This window comes from Platalea leucorodia, assembly GCF_965183815.1.
Source record: "Platalea leucorodia genome assembly, chromosome: 2".
Lineage (NCBI taxonomy): Eukaryota > Metazoa > Chordata > Aves > Pelecaniformes > Threskiornithidae > Platalea > Platalea leucorodia.
In genome coordinates this window covers 115,878,886-115,894,579 of record NC_138824.1, presented here as the reverse complement: position 1 = coordinate 115,894,579, position 15,694 = coordinate 115,878,886, and the positions used below count along the sequence as shown (strand labels likewise).

General features: G+C 47.9%; 1 protein-coding gene across 4 annotated transcripts in view; it reads left to right on the top strand.

The window, feature by feature from the left end:
• Window positions 1-11,982, top strand: part of CD247 (CD247 molecule) — a 66,681-nt gene extending 54,699 nt beyond the window's left edge. For 3 of the 4 annotated variants that reach the window (XM_082337983.1, XM_082337986.1, XM_082337984.1), the window contains 7 exons: window positions 1,341-1,447; window positions 4,180-4,233; window positions 5,667-5,750; window positions 6,471-6,506; window positions 7,510-7,566; window positions 9,524-9,562; window positions 10,844-11,982. In XM_082337983.1, the coding sequence (XP_082194109.1) occupies window positions 1,341-1,447; window positions 4,180-4,233; window positions 5,667-5,750; window positions 6,471-6,506; window positions 7,510-7,566; window positions 9,524-9,562; window positions 10,844-10,909 (443 nt within the window). In that variant the 3' untranslated portion in view covers window positions 10,910-11,982. The remainder of the gene's footprint in view (window positions 1-1,340; window positions 1,448-4,179; window positions 4,234-5,666; window positions 5,751-6,470; window positions 6,507-7,509; window positions 7,567-9,523; window positions 9,563-10,843) is intronic. The other variant, XM_082337985.1, reaches the window with a different exon arrangement.
• The last annotated feature ends 3,712 nt before the right edge of the window (window positions 11,983-15,694 follow it).

The window sequence follows — 15,694 nt, the reverse complement described above, 5'->3', positions numbered from 1 at the left end:
CTGGAGCTGCACGTTGGATCTATGGTTACTTAGGCTTCTCGACTTGAATTGCTTTGATTTTTTTATTTAGCTACATTTGTGAACTTACTAAATGCTTGTGAAGTGATACAGGGGCAGTTTCATCAGGTTTAGCTGCTGAAAACCAACAATATTACTGTGCCCTGCCTGATGCGGTCAGAGTATAAACGTATGTAATGTTGACTAGGAAATGAACGTCAGCATCTTCTGAGTAACAATTTTATTGAGCTCTCAATTAAGGTAGTAGTAGATTTTTCTCCCTCAGAAAAGTTTTAATACTTCTTTTAAAACACAAATAAAAAATAAAAATCTTCTGGGGGCAATCCATCCAACAAGAGGCAGCTAGCTGAGGTTCCTGTGCAGGGAATTCAGGTTTAAAGCCTTCCTCTCAAACCAAAAGCACATCAGGGTGTCTCATGGGTATCTCGTGGATGTGTCCCAACATCTGGAGTTAAAAGTCTGTCTCTTCTGTCCATAGTTCCCTTCTCATGATTAATGGTCTCCAATATCCCCAAACTGGGAGCCCAAGAGAACCCTCACAGAGAAGACACCGCAGCTTTACGGTTACAATATGTAACCCGGGATGTGGGACATGCATCTTCAAATTCCTCTTCTGAATAAAGTGGAGTAGCGATTTCAGCCTGGATATCCAGCTGACTATGGTGGTGTCAATCTTTCTTTACATTTAACACAAAATTTTGTCCTGAGAAGCTCTTCCCTAAAATTTTGTCTAAACGGACGTGTTTTCTCACACACCCACAAGTTTTATTCGCTGAAGCAATCCCTAACCAGGCCCAGTAATGAATCCCTGCAGGAGATGCTGCTGGGTTTCCCCAGAAAACAAATGCTCTGTGTGAGGCTTCCTTGCAGTAACTGCGACATTAGCGATCCTTGGTTATCTCCATGCAGATCCTGTGCTTGCTCCCTGACCCGTGCCTGCGAGCTGCAGGGAGCAGAGCCCGGACTCCGTGAGTGGGAGGGAAACTCTGGATAAAATGTCCTGTATTGGTTGAGGGTGGTTGCAAACATGTCCACCCTTGGAGATACTCTAACTGAGCTGGCTGAGGTCCTGGACACCCTGGTCTAACTGACCCTGTTTAGAGAGAGGGTTGGACCTGCAGTGGTCCCTTCCAACCTAGTTAATCCTATGATTCTTATTCATATTTTCGTCTCCTTTGCAAATGGACAGATTTGCCCTCGTACTGGCTATTTTTTCATGAAGCACCATGCAGCACCGCCACATTTCTGCCGTCGAGCACTCAGTGATACAAATGGCCTTGTTTGTTGATTTATTTGTTGATGTATCTGATGTTCCTCTACAGATGCCGTACCAATTCTTGGACTGACAGACCCAAGACTCTGCTACTTACTGGATGGATTCCTCTTCATTTACGCAGTCATCATGACAGCCCTTTTTGTGAAAGCGAAGGTCAGTCTAGCCAAACACTGATGTATTTGCTTTGGTGGTGTAAACAAGTTGGGCTTAGCTGGAAAGTGGGGGTGGAGAGGAAGCATGTCTCTTAGAGTAAGAACTTTTTATTTTTTTATTTTCTCTTTTTTTACTTTCCTTCTTTTCCGATGCCAACCTGAGCGATCTGGGAGAGTTCTTTCGGAACAGAGGGGAAGAGAGTATGTGAGAGTATTTTGATGCTACAGTTATGGATGCAGTCAGAGATTCTGGATATTGTAGCTGGGAAATGTTCGATCAACAGTGATGTGGTTTCTTTTGCTTCTTTTTCATTGGAAAGAGAGGAGGGGATGCACAGAAAATTCAGGATAAATGCCAAGCCTAGTGAAGGATATATAAAAACATCTCAAGAAGTCAGACGTCTTTGATAGCACGAGTGTGATAATGCAAATGATATAACTCCAACAACCACAGGAGAGGAGTCAGGGGGACAGGATGGACGCAACTTGATGAGCTGTTGTTACCATCCAGCAGCTGTTCGGCATCTAGGGAGACACTTAGTGGCTTTAGTGCACTTCCACGGAAGAAGATAACGTAACGGGAGGGAGGCAGGTACATTTCCAGACACGTACGTGCTCTGAGAGCTCTGCTAATCATAGAAGAGGAGCTGCCTGCCTCTCCCCGGGATAGGGCACTCCAGTGCAATGGTGCTTTCAGCCAAGTCTAAGCAGGCCAAAAGGTGTCTTGGCCGCTGTCTGCACATCTGGCTCAGAAGCAAAGGCTTGCTGCGCTTGGGATCTCGGCTTGCTTCTCGCCAGATCGTGGCCGAGATCACCAGCAGGAGCCCTGACAGGGTGATGTTGTGCTGCTGCTGGTGCCCCGCTGGCTCCTGAGCGGGATCATTTCTCAGGACTGCAAAGCCAGTGCTGAATACAGAGGGAGGGAGGGAGGGAGGGATGTTTGGAGGAAATGAGCAGAACTCGCTAACGGTGAAGAAGAAACCTTTTTTGCTGCCAGCGTAAATCCTGACTGCAGAGGATAGTGCTGCTCTGGGACTGGAAGTCTTTCTGAGGCTGCTAGAGGGACGAGCCGCGGGGCACCCGGCGCGTGCACTGTACCTGCTGGCAGGAGCTGTGCACCTCGCCCAGAGCGGGGCGAGAGCGCGATAGTTAAGGAGGGCGCAGCAAAGCATCCAAGGAGGAGCGTGAACCTGGCGCAGGGAGCTGCCGCAGCCGCGGTGCACTCGCCAGCCGCTCTTCCTCCCCCACCCAGAGCGCGTCTTAAGCGTGCTGCTGCGGGGGCAGAGACTTGTGTGGTTTCTCCCGCTGGGGCTCCCTACAGGGGCAGAGCTGGAGCTGGAAATGGCTCCTGGTCGGAGGCAGCGGCCCTCACCTTTAGGTCTGGGAGCTCTCGCCGTCCTCCTCGTGCGCCTAGCTCTTTGCTGGTAACATGCATAGCGTTCAGCTGCAGCAAGTAAGCTGTTGCATGAGGGAAGGCAGGCAAAAGAAGGGGAAAGCCATGCCTGTGGTTATGCTGGAGTCTTGCAGCCAAAAGCAGCAGAGGTGCTGCAGCTGAACCGCCACCATAAAGCACCAAGAAGCTAGTGGAGCATTTTCCAAGGGGCCTCTGTCCCAAACCTAGGACTTTTTATAAATCTTCCAAGCTGTGTCATATCTCTAACCTCACCTCCTGGCCGAAGGAATTATTTGCGGAGGCTTTTGCCAAGGGCACAGCCTCGCCTCTGTTGTGAGCTTTTTGTTTATGGACCACGTGGACGATGCACGGGAACATTTAGGCTCCGTTGCAAGAAACACGGGTTAGATGCTTGGCAAATTACTGGCCTCCCCAAAGGTTCAGTGGTGATAATGGCACTTTCACGGGGAAAGCAGCGGGGTAGGTAACTTGTAATTACTACAAATATGATTTTAAAAAACAAAGTTTGTCCTACGCCTAAAAACAAACCCATCTAGAAAGCTGCTTTTAATAAACATTTTAATGTACGATAATAACTCAGAAGGTTAAAGCAGCATGTAGTTTGACACTGTTTTGAAAGGACTGGAACACAAAGTAGCTACTCTCACTGGCCTAAAACCGCTCTTTTTTCCTGCAAGTTTGGCTCAGCAATTAACTGCTCATAAATATTGTGAGGAGCAGAGCCAAAGAGTAGCTACAGAAGGGAAATCTTTACCTACTCGTTAGTTGCCACTCATGCCAACTTACCGTGGTGGCACCGCAGCCCCGCAAGCCCGTTGCCGCTCCCAAGGGGCGCGGGGATCCCCTGTGCCCTCTGAAGCTGAGGACACCCAGGAACTTTGCAGGCAGCACTTTTGCGTGAGGACTGGGGTCTCGGGGGGTGCTTTTGGTTGTCAGCAGCCCCAGGTAGCCAGTTTTTCTTAACACATTTGCAATTATGATTTTATAGTCTGATGGAGCTGCTTTAAATAGCACAGGATTATGATATGAACAGAACACGAACACAAAAGCAGTGGTGGTGGGGGAAACCCGCAGATGCTTTGTGTAGCAGTGAACTGGTGTTATGTGCAAGTAAAATGGCCTGGCTGCCGAGAGCAAGCTGCCGGCAGGTAAAAGTGCCAGCGCAGCCGTGGCTTGTATTGCCTGTAGCCCCATCGGTGCCACAGTTTGGCTGCTTATAGGTTGCCCTGTTTCTGATGAGAGTAACTTCTAGGAGAGAGGGAGCGAAAGGACTGAACGGAGCCACTGTCTCTCTGCTCACGCTATGGTCTCTCTTCCAGCTTAGCCAGGCCTCTGGACCACAGCTGCAACCAGGCCAGGATGATGTGTATAATGTAAGTAACCACTGGGTTTTGTTTGTTTGTTTGCAAATCTGCTACCCAGACAGACCTTTTGGGGCACTTATAGATAGTGAATTGCCTGTGGATCAGAAAAACTTGATGACCCAGCTAATCAAAGTGATCTACCCAAGCGTGCAGCATAGCAGCTGTAAGGAATTAAAATAAAACCTGACAAGGGCAGCTTCTGTTGTCACTTGTCTGGCTGGATGCTAGATAGCTATATGGACTGTAGGTTCCTGATGTGGTCCACGGAGCTGACGGTACACCAGGAACCCAGACCGTTTCAGAGGCAGTGCTCGGTGTGCTGCGCCACGTAACACGCCTGCCAGAGCTCTGGGTGTGCGCAGCCACCAGATGCTCTATAGAACGTGGGCACCCCAACTTGGCGCTCAGCCCTCTGCAGTTGGCTTGCAGCTCTCGCTGATCGCCGTTCCTCGGGCGACTCACAGGCAGGCTGCCACCCGTATTGCCGGTGTTTGATGTGGGCTGGAGAAAGGGCAAATGCCCAGGAATGCTGCACTGCTGCCTTTGGGTGACGGTAGCTCTTGTATCATCGAGTGTGCGGAGCCTGGGTCACCGCAGCCCAGCTGTCTCTGTCCCCGAGCTTTCCTGTTGCCCCGCAGCATGAGACCTGTTGTACCAGAGGCGTACCTCGTCCGCTGTGCCCTGATCGCAGCCAGCATCAGGTGGCTCTTCAGGCAGTGAAAGAGGACAGAGACAAGATCCTGTCTGTCCTTCCTAGCTAAATTGCTCACTCATGGCAGCATTAAACTCTAGCTATTTTTGCTATGTCTAGTTGTCTTTTGATTTTCATTATTTTTTCTCTCACGCTTTTGACCATCGCCACATCCTGTGATGAGTTCTACTGTTTAACTGTGTAATGTAGGAACACTAACGCGTTTTTTTCAGTTTAAGAAGTGTTGCCTGTCACCTTTTCAGTAGCACTCTGTCAGCTGTGTTATTCTGACCTGAGATCTCTCCTTTGCCCTCTTCCAACGTCACCTTTCCTAGATAAGAAATGTGTTGTAGATAAAATTTCTACAGCCACTTGATGCAAATTTAGATGAGCCATTCTGCAAGAAAAACCAAGCTTGTGGATCTTCGCCCACCAGTGGGAGAGAAAGCGTGAAAGTCAGAGTCCCTCCCCCTCGCGTGCTCTCATTTTCAGCTTATTTCTACTTAAGAAAGGTTCTTGATGCAATGGCTTGCAGTTTTGTGCTGCAAAAACCACTTGTTGTCGTTTCCATGGCTTAATCGTAGAAATGTTTGTTGGCAGTTGCACTAAGGGGTAAAATAATTTCTAGTGCTTTTATAATACTCATGAAGTTGGACCCCAAACTGGGTTCCCTTTCTTCTGCTGTGTTAAGTCAAGGTCTGTTTTCTCATGATCATAATGTCCATCACTGCTTCTTGCTTTCTCGTTTCAGAAACTGTCTCGTGGACAGAGGGATGAATATGATGTTCTGGGGGCAAAGCGAGGTGCAGACCCTGAGCTGGGCGGGAGACACCAGGTAACTTACTCCCACACGTGCTCCTTTTTTCTTTTAATCTGGTTCTTTCCTTCTCATGTCTAACCGCTGCTTAGACATGCAGGCAGTCATCACGTGTTTGCTAAGCACCCGTGCCTTCCTGGAGGGGGAACGGCAAAATCTGTGTAGTAGTAACTCAGGCGGCTGGCAGCCTGGCGGGGACGAGAGTAAGCCTTCCCCCCTCCCCTTTGATCTTTGCCCCTCGCGCCCCCCGTCACTTTGCTGGGAGCTTGCAGCCACCCAGAATAGGAAGTGACACCCAGGCCTGGGGCGGATGCGGAGCAGGCGAGGCAGGAGTGGGTGTTTCACGAGAGCTGGTGAGCACGTGACGCCGCCAGACGAGTGCCAACAAAGGAAAGCAGCAGCCAGAACACCCGTTTCTGCTGCAGAGCCCAACAGTTTCAGAGGAAAAGGGAGGGGAAACCTTCTGCATCAGCGTGTAGGGCTTGCCTGCAGGTGACAGCTGTAGGGAGGGACTGAGCAGAGAAGAGCTAAGTTTTATCAATTATTAAAATTAAATGAATTTTCCAGAGAACAAGTTGTCTTAAGAGCCTTATGGGGTGGAGACAAGATGGGCGGTAACGGGTACAGCATGCCCATAGAGCTGTAGCTGTGCCTTAGAGCAGATGCGCAGGCGCATACAAGGTGGTGGGGGATGCTGGTAGTGCAACACGTGGGCAACTTTCTTCTTTTGTTTTACAGCAGAGAAGAAGGAACCCTCAGGACACCGTCTACACTGTGAGTAGAGAGAGCTGGAGGGATGGCTGGAAACAGGAGCTTCTATTTCATAGGAGACTTTTTTCCCCCCTACCCAATTTCAGATTTGGTTCAAACTTAACAGCTGTTTTCAAAGAATTCGCTTCCCTTCTACCTCCACCTCTTTTGCTAGAAAATTTCTGCTCCCTTCTGTGTGATAGGAGAAAAACATTGGCAGACGGGGAAAAGGATTTGGATCCAGATACCTGCTGATCCCTTTCTGTTAGCCATTAGTGACTAACCAGCCTTTGTCCCATGGGACTGATGCTGCAGTGTTCTATGTGCTTGTTCTCCAGCCCCTCTGCCGGCTCTCTGCCAAAGGCCAAACGCCAGTGCACCTAAGGGTGGCTGCTTAGGAGCTTCTTGATTTAATTGATTTAACTCTGGCTGTGCTCCAAAGGATAGACACATGAATGCTAAAGCTCACGTCTTAACTCGGGTCTTTCTGGGTGTTCAGTGCTTGCTGAGAAATGAGCTTGTTTCCAAGGCTGGCTTTCATCGATATTGAATCAGATGCTCTGATCACAGCCGGCCATAAGCATTTGGGAACTGCTTCCCTGGATGGAGGAAGGAAGAGCTCCTCTGTCTTAACCTTCACCCTGTAGCGTTAGACTTCCCTTTTCTCTGGGCCCGAGCTGCATGTTCGGGTTCGTCTCCTGAACAAATGCTGCTTAAAGCTTTTCTTTGGAGAGCTTTTTTATTGTAGTATCTGGCACCAGTCTAGATAAATGACTCGGTTGAGGGTAGAGTTATATTCATTTGTTTGGAGATGAGGTGATATCGATATGCTAAGCAGATTTGATCATGTGTAGCATCTACTGAAGTGCACATCGGTCAAGTCCTGCCGCTGTCCCTTCTTCTCTGGACTAAATTGAAGCTCTGAAGGCAAGGCAGCCCCAGAAGAACAGGCTTGGAGTGCAGTCACCCAGGGGCTGGCTTGGCTTTTCTAGTAACACGCTGACTCTTTCCCCCTCTCTGCTTGCAGTCACTGCAGAAGGACAAGATGGGCGAGGCATACAGTGAAATCGGAATGAAGGGAGAGGTGAGTCCTGCTTTCCTTCCTGGTGAAAGCCTGGGATGAAAAATTCTTCATTGCTGCTCGCGTGCAGAGCAGCAGCCCCGGCTGCACGTAGCTGCCTTGCAGAAGGAGGTCCCCGTGTTGCACAGCACCTCCAGGCACAGCTGAGAGCAGTTACCTACTTCCTGTGGGAACCGGTGCGTTTGGTGCAGCAGTAAGACAGACACGTAGCGGACATAAAACACGGCGGACATCAGGCAGTAAGCTTTGTCCCGTCAGTGTCAGAAACGCAGCTCATACACCAGCAGTGTCCCTGGGCGGACCGAACAATGTCAAGGGGAAATATTTCAACTTTGGGACAGAAAAATTCCGACAGCTGCCCCAGTTGAGGAGGCAGAGGGTATGAGATGGGCGAGGAATAGGTGAAGGAAATGTCTGGTTTCCAACACTGCGACCTCTCTGGCCCAGCAACTCACGTTAGTTGAGCATGTTCCTCCAGAGCAATTCGGAGCTGGCGGCTCACGGTTTCCCCTCTCTGGGCCATCGAGGCTGGTCTGCTTTGTACCTACAAGTAAGCATTTGCAAGCTCCTCCGGGTGCCTGTCTTCAGACAAGTAATGGGGGAAACATTCTCCTTCCCCCACCTCCACTCTCAAATTTTTAAGATGGAACAGATCAGTTATGTCTAAAGCTAGCACCAAATGGATGGGTTTAGTTCTGTGCACAAACTGCTGGGGGAGGGAAGCTTGTGTTGAAAAAAAAGCATCTGGGGACACTGTTTATGGCAAAACAAAAAATTGCTGTGACCTACATAGGTTCTATTTTATGTCAATGTCTTAAATATAACCTTTCATTTCCCTCTGAAAAGTGAAAAAAAGGCATTTGAAAACAAAGTTTAGTGCTGAGAAATGCTGAAGCAACACTGACATTTAATGCCCTACCCTTTTTTATTATTCTAATGCCCAGCTGCCACATTCAAGCCCAGTTTACGAGCTATGAGCATATGAAGTCTCACCATGTTTTTATGACTGTTTCTGTTACTGGGGGGACACACCCCCACCGCAAAAACCTTGCCTCATTCTAGATATGTGATCATTTAACAGACTGCTGCGGTTTTAATTGTGGCAGGCACTACTCTTTGCCACATGTTCGTGACATGTTGGTGATACGGTCAGCGCTCTGCTGCCGCGGGGCAGTTACGGCCAGGTGGGCTTGACATGCCAGCCTCCACCCAGGCGGCTGTCAGCCCTGCGGCCCCTGGGTCTCACCTGGAAATCGCGCGCTTGGGCACGGCTTGGCTGCTTCGTCGTCTGACAGCTCCCCGTGCCCCTGGGAAGGCAGCAGCAAGCGGGTTCAGGCAGAAGGTTTTTTTCCTTTGTACCTGGCTGGTCTGAGTGACCTCGTTTGTATGCTCTGCTTGCACCATGACAGTCCCAGTACCTGTTTTACTGAATCCTGAGTGAGTTTGTCCTCAGGCAGCCTTCTCTGCAGTTCCTTCCAACATCCAGACAGCTTGCCGAACGGGTGCTGGAGCATTTACCTGCCCCCGTCTGTCCAACAGAGGGCAGAGTCCCTCGAACACCAGCTGCCATGCACCCACTTAAAAAATACAGCCCCATTTCTTCCAGGTGTGCCTTCAGGCGTAAAACAATTGGTGCCTATAGGAACGCTGCCAAATCTCTATACATACAGCAAATCAGAGAAATAGCAGCATTGTAACAGTATGATGGGAAAATATGTCAGCAAACCAAAATAATTTCCTTTTTATTTCCAATCCTTACTATTTTCTCCTTCTACAGCCTGTGCGGCGTGTCTGGGCTGGTCCAGACTCAGCAGGTGCTTCCCCTCCTGCGCAGAGGGTGTCCGGGCCAAGCGCAGCTGCTCACCCTCAGTGCTGGATGGGCGAAGCCAGGGGTTTCTGTCCTTTTGCATAACGGCAAAAGCACCCATTAATCTGTGCTCCTTTTTCTTTCTCAAACCAGCAGAGGCGGCGAGGCAAAGGGAATGAAGGTGTCTACCAGGTAGGCAACACATCCAGCACTTGCTCCCCTCATCTATCTTCATGTCTTCGTGGCTTAAGTGTTGCATCTAGTTACGTATCTCACCACGCTGTTAGTGACGCGTGATGAAGCAGAGCCTTCAGAGCACCTTTCTGAGGACAGTTACTCAGAGTCAGGGCAAAGACCACGCTGCTGGTGCTTTGATACAGTGGTTCAGCCCATCCCACTGTAGCGTACGGAGCACAAACTGGTCAGCGCCCCCAGTCCCTTGGAGTGCTGGGGGTTTCAGTCTTGCAAGGAGTCCATCAATAAGGCCTTATTTGGGCCGCCACGCCTCATTGTTCCAAAATGCCTTTTACTTTCTGTAGAAGTCTGTTCGTTGTCACTGACATGCTAAAATGGCAAAAATAAAGTACATATTAGAAAGTTCTTCTGACGTGGCACATGCCAGGGAGTTTTCCTGTAAGGTGGCTTATTTGTAGCTAATGGTACCTTTCTTCAGAACCTGCCCTGCTGAGAGTCAGGGGTAGCTGATAAGAAGCACTGTCTTATCGGTGTACTCGGTATGCCGCTATGTATCATAGCAGAGGGAAGGGTCGCCAGAAGTTTCACGAGCAGGCACCGTGTATCTTCCTAAATCCTTGCTCTTGGAAGCCCCACTTAGCTCTGGCTCTGCAGCCTCCCGGGCTGACCTGCGCCTCTGCCGCCTCTTCTACTGCCCCGCTCTTGGAGCGGGCGGTTCCGCGGCTGCAGTTGGGATCCGTAACTCCTGCGTTACGGGTGACTTACCCCGCCGCAGCAGGCTGGCAGAAGGACTGCCGTGTCGCAGGAAGGGGTGCGAGGGGATGCTTCCCGGGGGTCGCAGCCGTCTCAAGCCCCGCTGCCAACTTACCTGGAGTTGCATCTGACTTCCCTTCCAAATTACAGAGGAGGAGTCCAGAGAACAAAGTTAACGATTTGATGTCTATTCATTTAGTTAGCAAAGTTCACGCTAGCATCGGTTAGCTCTTAATAGTCAATAATAGGCAAATAAAATGTACTCTAAAGATGTGCATAACCAGTTAGGATGAGTTGCTGTCGTCATACATTCATAACAGTTATTCAGGACGCATCTTGCCTTCAGGTAGGTGACAGCTACTGACACCATACAAAGCATAAGGAAATGCTCATGAGTTAAAAGCTCTGTAGGAAAAAAAAAAATTAGAATTGTGTTACTGAGCCCCTGCCATCCTGTTCCTGACCAGGCAGCTAGGGACAACTCAGCACTCGTACTGGTACCTCACCTGGTTTTCTCTTTTTCAGGGACTCAGTACAGCGACCAAGGACACTTACGATGCTCTCCAAATGCAGCCTTTGCCCCCCCGCTAAGTGGGAGTCACGGAGGGGAGGGGCAAGGGTGAGAGATGCCCACCTGCTTTGGGGAGGAGAGGAGGGAAAGCCTTTTTCATCCAAAACAAGCACTGGGTATTTTCTCAGTGCAACAACCTACTTTGGTTGGTGGGCTGGACTTGGTCAGCCCCTTCCCTCTTGAATCATGTAACTGCAAGCTTTAGCTATTAAATGTACATATCTGTAAAGTTGTTGTTTCCAATAATAGTGGTTATTAGGCCAAGTTTTTTAAGACTTGTGTTGTGGGACCAGGCCACACCTACTAACAAGGCTGTTTCCGTAGCTCTTACTTGCTTTCCAGGGGTATCAAGCCATGTAATTATGGTTTCATTGCATTTAAAGAACTTGAGAAGATAGGGCTGTAGTTATCTCCTGTAGTATTTATCTTTAGACTATTTGACACAGGCCAGCTAAACTTTTTGCTTTAAATTTACCTTTTAAAAACTGCTTCAGTGGGGGACAACATTTTTTCTTTTGTAAGAAGTGATGTGATGTTACTGTAGTGAAGGACAGAGGCTAAATGCCAGCTTTTCAGTACAAAGAAAACAAGCACTAAGCTCCAGCAAAAGATCGCGCAATGGAATTGCCACTCACCCAGCACCTGGAGCTAACCAAGAGCCAGGCAACCTGCCAAAGAGGCTTCTTGCTCAGAAGGGGGAAGATACCCCTGTTACAATGAAAACAAGGAGACTGGACTCTGATAAAGAGAGTAATACTGGAAAAGCCAGGAAAACTCACCCTGGAGAATCCCATTTGGCTGAAGAGTTTGGCTGAAACTTCTGCCGCCTCACATCAGCAACATCTACAACCATCACTGCAGAAGAGGCTCCCCTTCTAGGAGTTGGTGCGGGAATTCTAATGCCAGAAACAGACCAAAACTACCACTTCTGGGCAACAGAAACTGGACAAAACCCAATGTAAATGCCGTTTCCAAACCAATCTATCAATCATCAGGTTACCTTTAAAAGATGATGCAGGTATCATTCCAAAGAGATGCTAATTCAGTAATGTCATGTAATGCATTTTTAATGAATTAATAAAGTTAGCGTCAAAGACCCATGTGTGCGTGTGCGCGGTGAACAGCTGTCGCAAATGGGTGACTTAGAACTCAAGGGATCACCAACAAAGGTACGAGCAAAAGTGGCTTTAATATGATGTCATAAAAAAGTGCGACTTGACTTAACAAAGTTTGATGGCAAGGTTCACTCTACTAATAATTACTGCGTGGAAAAAACATACAAAGGAAAACCGAGTTACACTCGCGTCAGCCTGATTCACAGAGAGATGGGGGATGGAAAAGGGTAAGGAGGCCCCTCCTGTTGAGTCACGAGGTTCAGAGCAGACCCCGTTGCTTTCTAAACTCCTGATGCAGCTTAGGTGCGGCTAGGTCTAATCTTACTCTCAGACTTGGACAACAGTTTATGTCTAAGGGATTGTACACGCAAAGTTTATGTAACGTTTCACTAGCATCAATGCAGCATGCCATCAAAGTTACCGACACAAAAACCAAAGCTACCATACTATGAGGTTATGCGCGATATCGGTCACTTACCAAAGATCAGTTGTTGGTAAAAGGTCTCTCTGCTTCGAGGAGCAGCCTTGAGAGGGGTCCCAGCTCGAGGGGAGATCACCCCGTGCAGCCACCCTGCCTCCAGGGAGAGCCCCATGGCAGCTCACTGAGGCTGGCGGATTCATAGGCTTGTGGTCAGATTACACGCGATGGCAAAGGTACGCACGAGGCTCCTTGCACCCACACCTAACTTTTTGTTCCTTGATAAATGAGTCTCAGGAAAGCCAGCCGCTGTTCATGTGTCAATCGCGTGATCGGTGTTCCAAGCTCATAGCACCGGTGGTCACGGTGCCACTCTGCTCCTTTGTGAGTTTTAGAACAGATTGAAACTAGAGGAGTTCACGGCCCGGCTATGGCTCAGGCCTTTGCCTCATCCGGAGCCTGCACCAAACCGCCGCCGCTCTGGTCAAGGGATCGAGCGCATCCGCCACAACAGCCGTGGGAATGGTACAAGCACCTGAGCTGCCGCAGCCAGGCCGGCTGGACCAAGTGCCACCCAGCGGCGTACTCTCCCAGGCAAGCTGAGGAGGACAGTATTCCCACAGGAGCTTCCAAACACATGCTGGGAGGCGGGACGGGATGCTGGGAAAAATGCTGTAAGCCCAAGCATAAACAGGACCCTCACCTCCTGCAGCCGCCTCAGTTTTGCCATGACTTCTTACAAGACTCTGCAACGAAGCCTGTGAGCAACCCAGCAAGGACAAAACCAGCCCAGCAAAATAGAGGGGATTTTAACTTGGGTCAGGAGCTGCCCGGTTTGTTCCGCCAGGCCCAACGGAGGGAGCAGAGCTAAAGCAAGGCTGGAGGAACAAGAGCTGCCTCTGCGGGCACTGCCCAGGTGAGGTTACGTGTTCATTTCTTAAGGGACTGGGTTAGCAGCAGAAAAACGTGCCGAAATCGCTACTAGGTAAATTACAGGGCTGTGCCTAATTTCTTAAGCAGTAAAACTGTATCTGCAGTAGGTGCTTGTAGCTTCTGAAGAATATTTCAAAGATACTGAATTGGGGGGGAGTAAACCAAGACATCCCATGTATGGCAATGAATGTTTCTTGCAAAGAATTTCCTAGATCCCTTACTGTTCTTCTGCAACAAGAAGAAAAATCTGAGAGAACTGGGCGATACCTCAAACAGCTGAGCTGAAAACGACAGTAAAGTTGCTACTGCAAAGCACTCTTGTTCTTGGTGCAAGAACAAAGAGCACTGAAAATGTCTTTTTTTTTTTTTTTTTTTTAATCATGATAACCATATTTATTTGCAAGATGTAGAAGTCAAAAGTTTCGGCAGTCATAAAATACCAACCACTAAACAATGGGGAAGAAATTCTTAGGAAAAAATATCACCTTTATACTCTTCATATATAAATGGATCTTGATTTCAAAAAGCATCCAATGCTTGATCTGGGGACACTCACCGCAGGTGTGAGCCGAGTCGTCTCTTTGCCTTCAGGAAGCAGCTGAAGCTGTTTTTTCTGTTAGGAGAGGAGCCGATAATGCAGAAGGAGAGCGGCAGCTTCAAGCGGAGTGCAAAAACCCTGGGCTCGCCTCCGTGGTGCCCAGACAAAGAGCAGGGAAGGACAATCTCCTGGCCCAGTTTGATGCACCGGGGGAAGGGCAAGTAGCCTTCCCCCCGACACATTTGAAAAACTACAAACAAGTGCATACATGTTAAAACACTTGGAAAATGGTTTAATGATGTTTACAACAGAAATGAACTGTACAATTACAGTAAGTTTAATATATATAAAAAATTACAGCAGACAAATGCATCTACACAAAATCTACCTTTTCATTCTGATTTACTGTAATCTACACAATCTCTCAATGCCTACAGCTATCTGTAGGCAACCACTGGGAAAATAATAATAATAATAATAATAAAGGACATCTTTAAAGAGACAGCATTTCGCCTTCCTCCTCACCCCTAGTGTGATCAGCAAGGTTTTGAAATGTGTGGGACTCTCACATTTCAGTCTCAAGAAAAGCTTGGGTTGCGTTTGGGGACGGGTACTCCCACATGGCCCTCGATTTCAAGTGTTCTGCTGACCTGAAGCGTATAAATGCAGTATATGAGGAAGGGCAAGAGAAAAAAACCTCCCAGCCAGTGTACGCAGGCAGTTGCACAGAGCAGTGAAACCATTAAGACTGAAAATTTCTCTTCTTTAGAAACGAAGCAAGAAGGGACTGCCCAGGCGCTACAGACATTCACAAATCATCGTCTCTTTGAAAAGTATTGCCGGATTTAGAAGAAAGGGCTTGTTTTTCAACTCCTGATTCTTCATATGCAGGGTTAGCTTTCAACCGAATGTGTTAAATACTTTTTTAAAACAAAATTTAAGCTACTTCCTCTTTGGCCCACCCCTTAAAAACAGTGAAACCCCCTCTACGCTGAGAAAGAACCTCAGGTCAATGGGGAACAAAAAAAGAACATGCTGTCTCTTTAAAAAGAACGAACGAATCCCAGTTGGGAGCGGCCGTCAGTGAAAATGCGATCCAAATTGGCGGTCTGGTGGAAATTCCTCATGGAATATTATGTACAGTTTAAAAACCCTTAGTTGTTTTTTTTAATTTTATTTATGAACACCTAGGCAGTGAAAACTGTTATGTTAATACATACATAGACACACCCAAAACATACAAAAATACTATTATTTCAAACTACTAAGAATAGGACAAGTTCAGTTATCTCCATGCTATGACTTTAAGAGCATTACACTGAAACAAACAAGAATTTAAACGACAATTTTTTAATATCCCAGAAATATACCAAAATATACATCTAAGCTTTGGAATTACTGAGGTTAGACTAATGCAAGTGCTGGGTAATCGTACTTAATACACAAGTCTAAGGTTCTGCAGGAAAGAAATTATCTTTGGTATCTGCATCAGGCTAATAATATTAACATTTGGATTTTGCTTTGGGATAGAGCTTGTATGACCCTAGAACCAAACACCCCCCAATCAACTGAGATTAAAAAGATCCATGTAAAAAGTTCCTCCATTTGCAATCCCCCCCCCAAAAGTTAAAAAGTCACAGGCATCTACCTAGCATAAAAGGTTGAGAAATACAATGCATAGTTGCACAGTGGTGCTGCAAAAATAAAAGAAATCTAGAAAAAAGGAACTAGAGGAGAAATGAAAAGCTGCTTCTTCTTCTTTCAGGGATTTCTCACAACAGGACAGCCTCTTCCAAGCAGT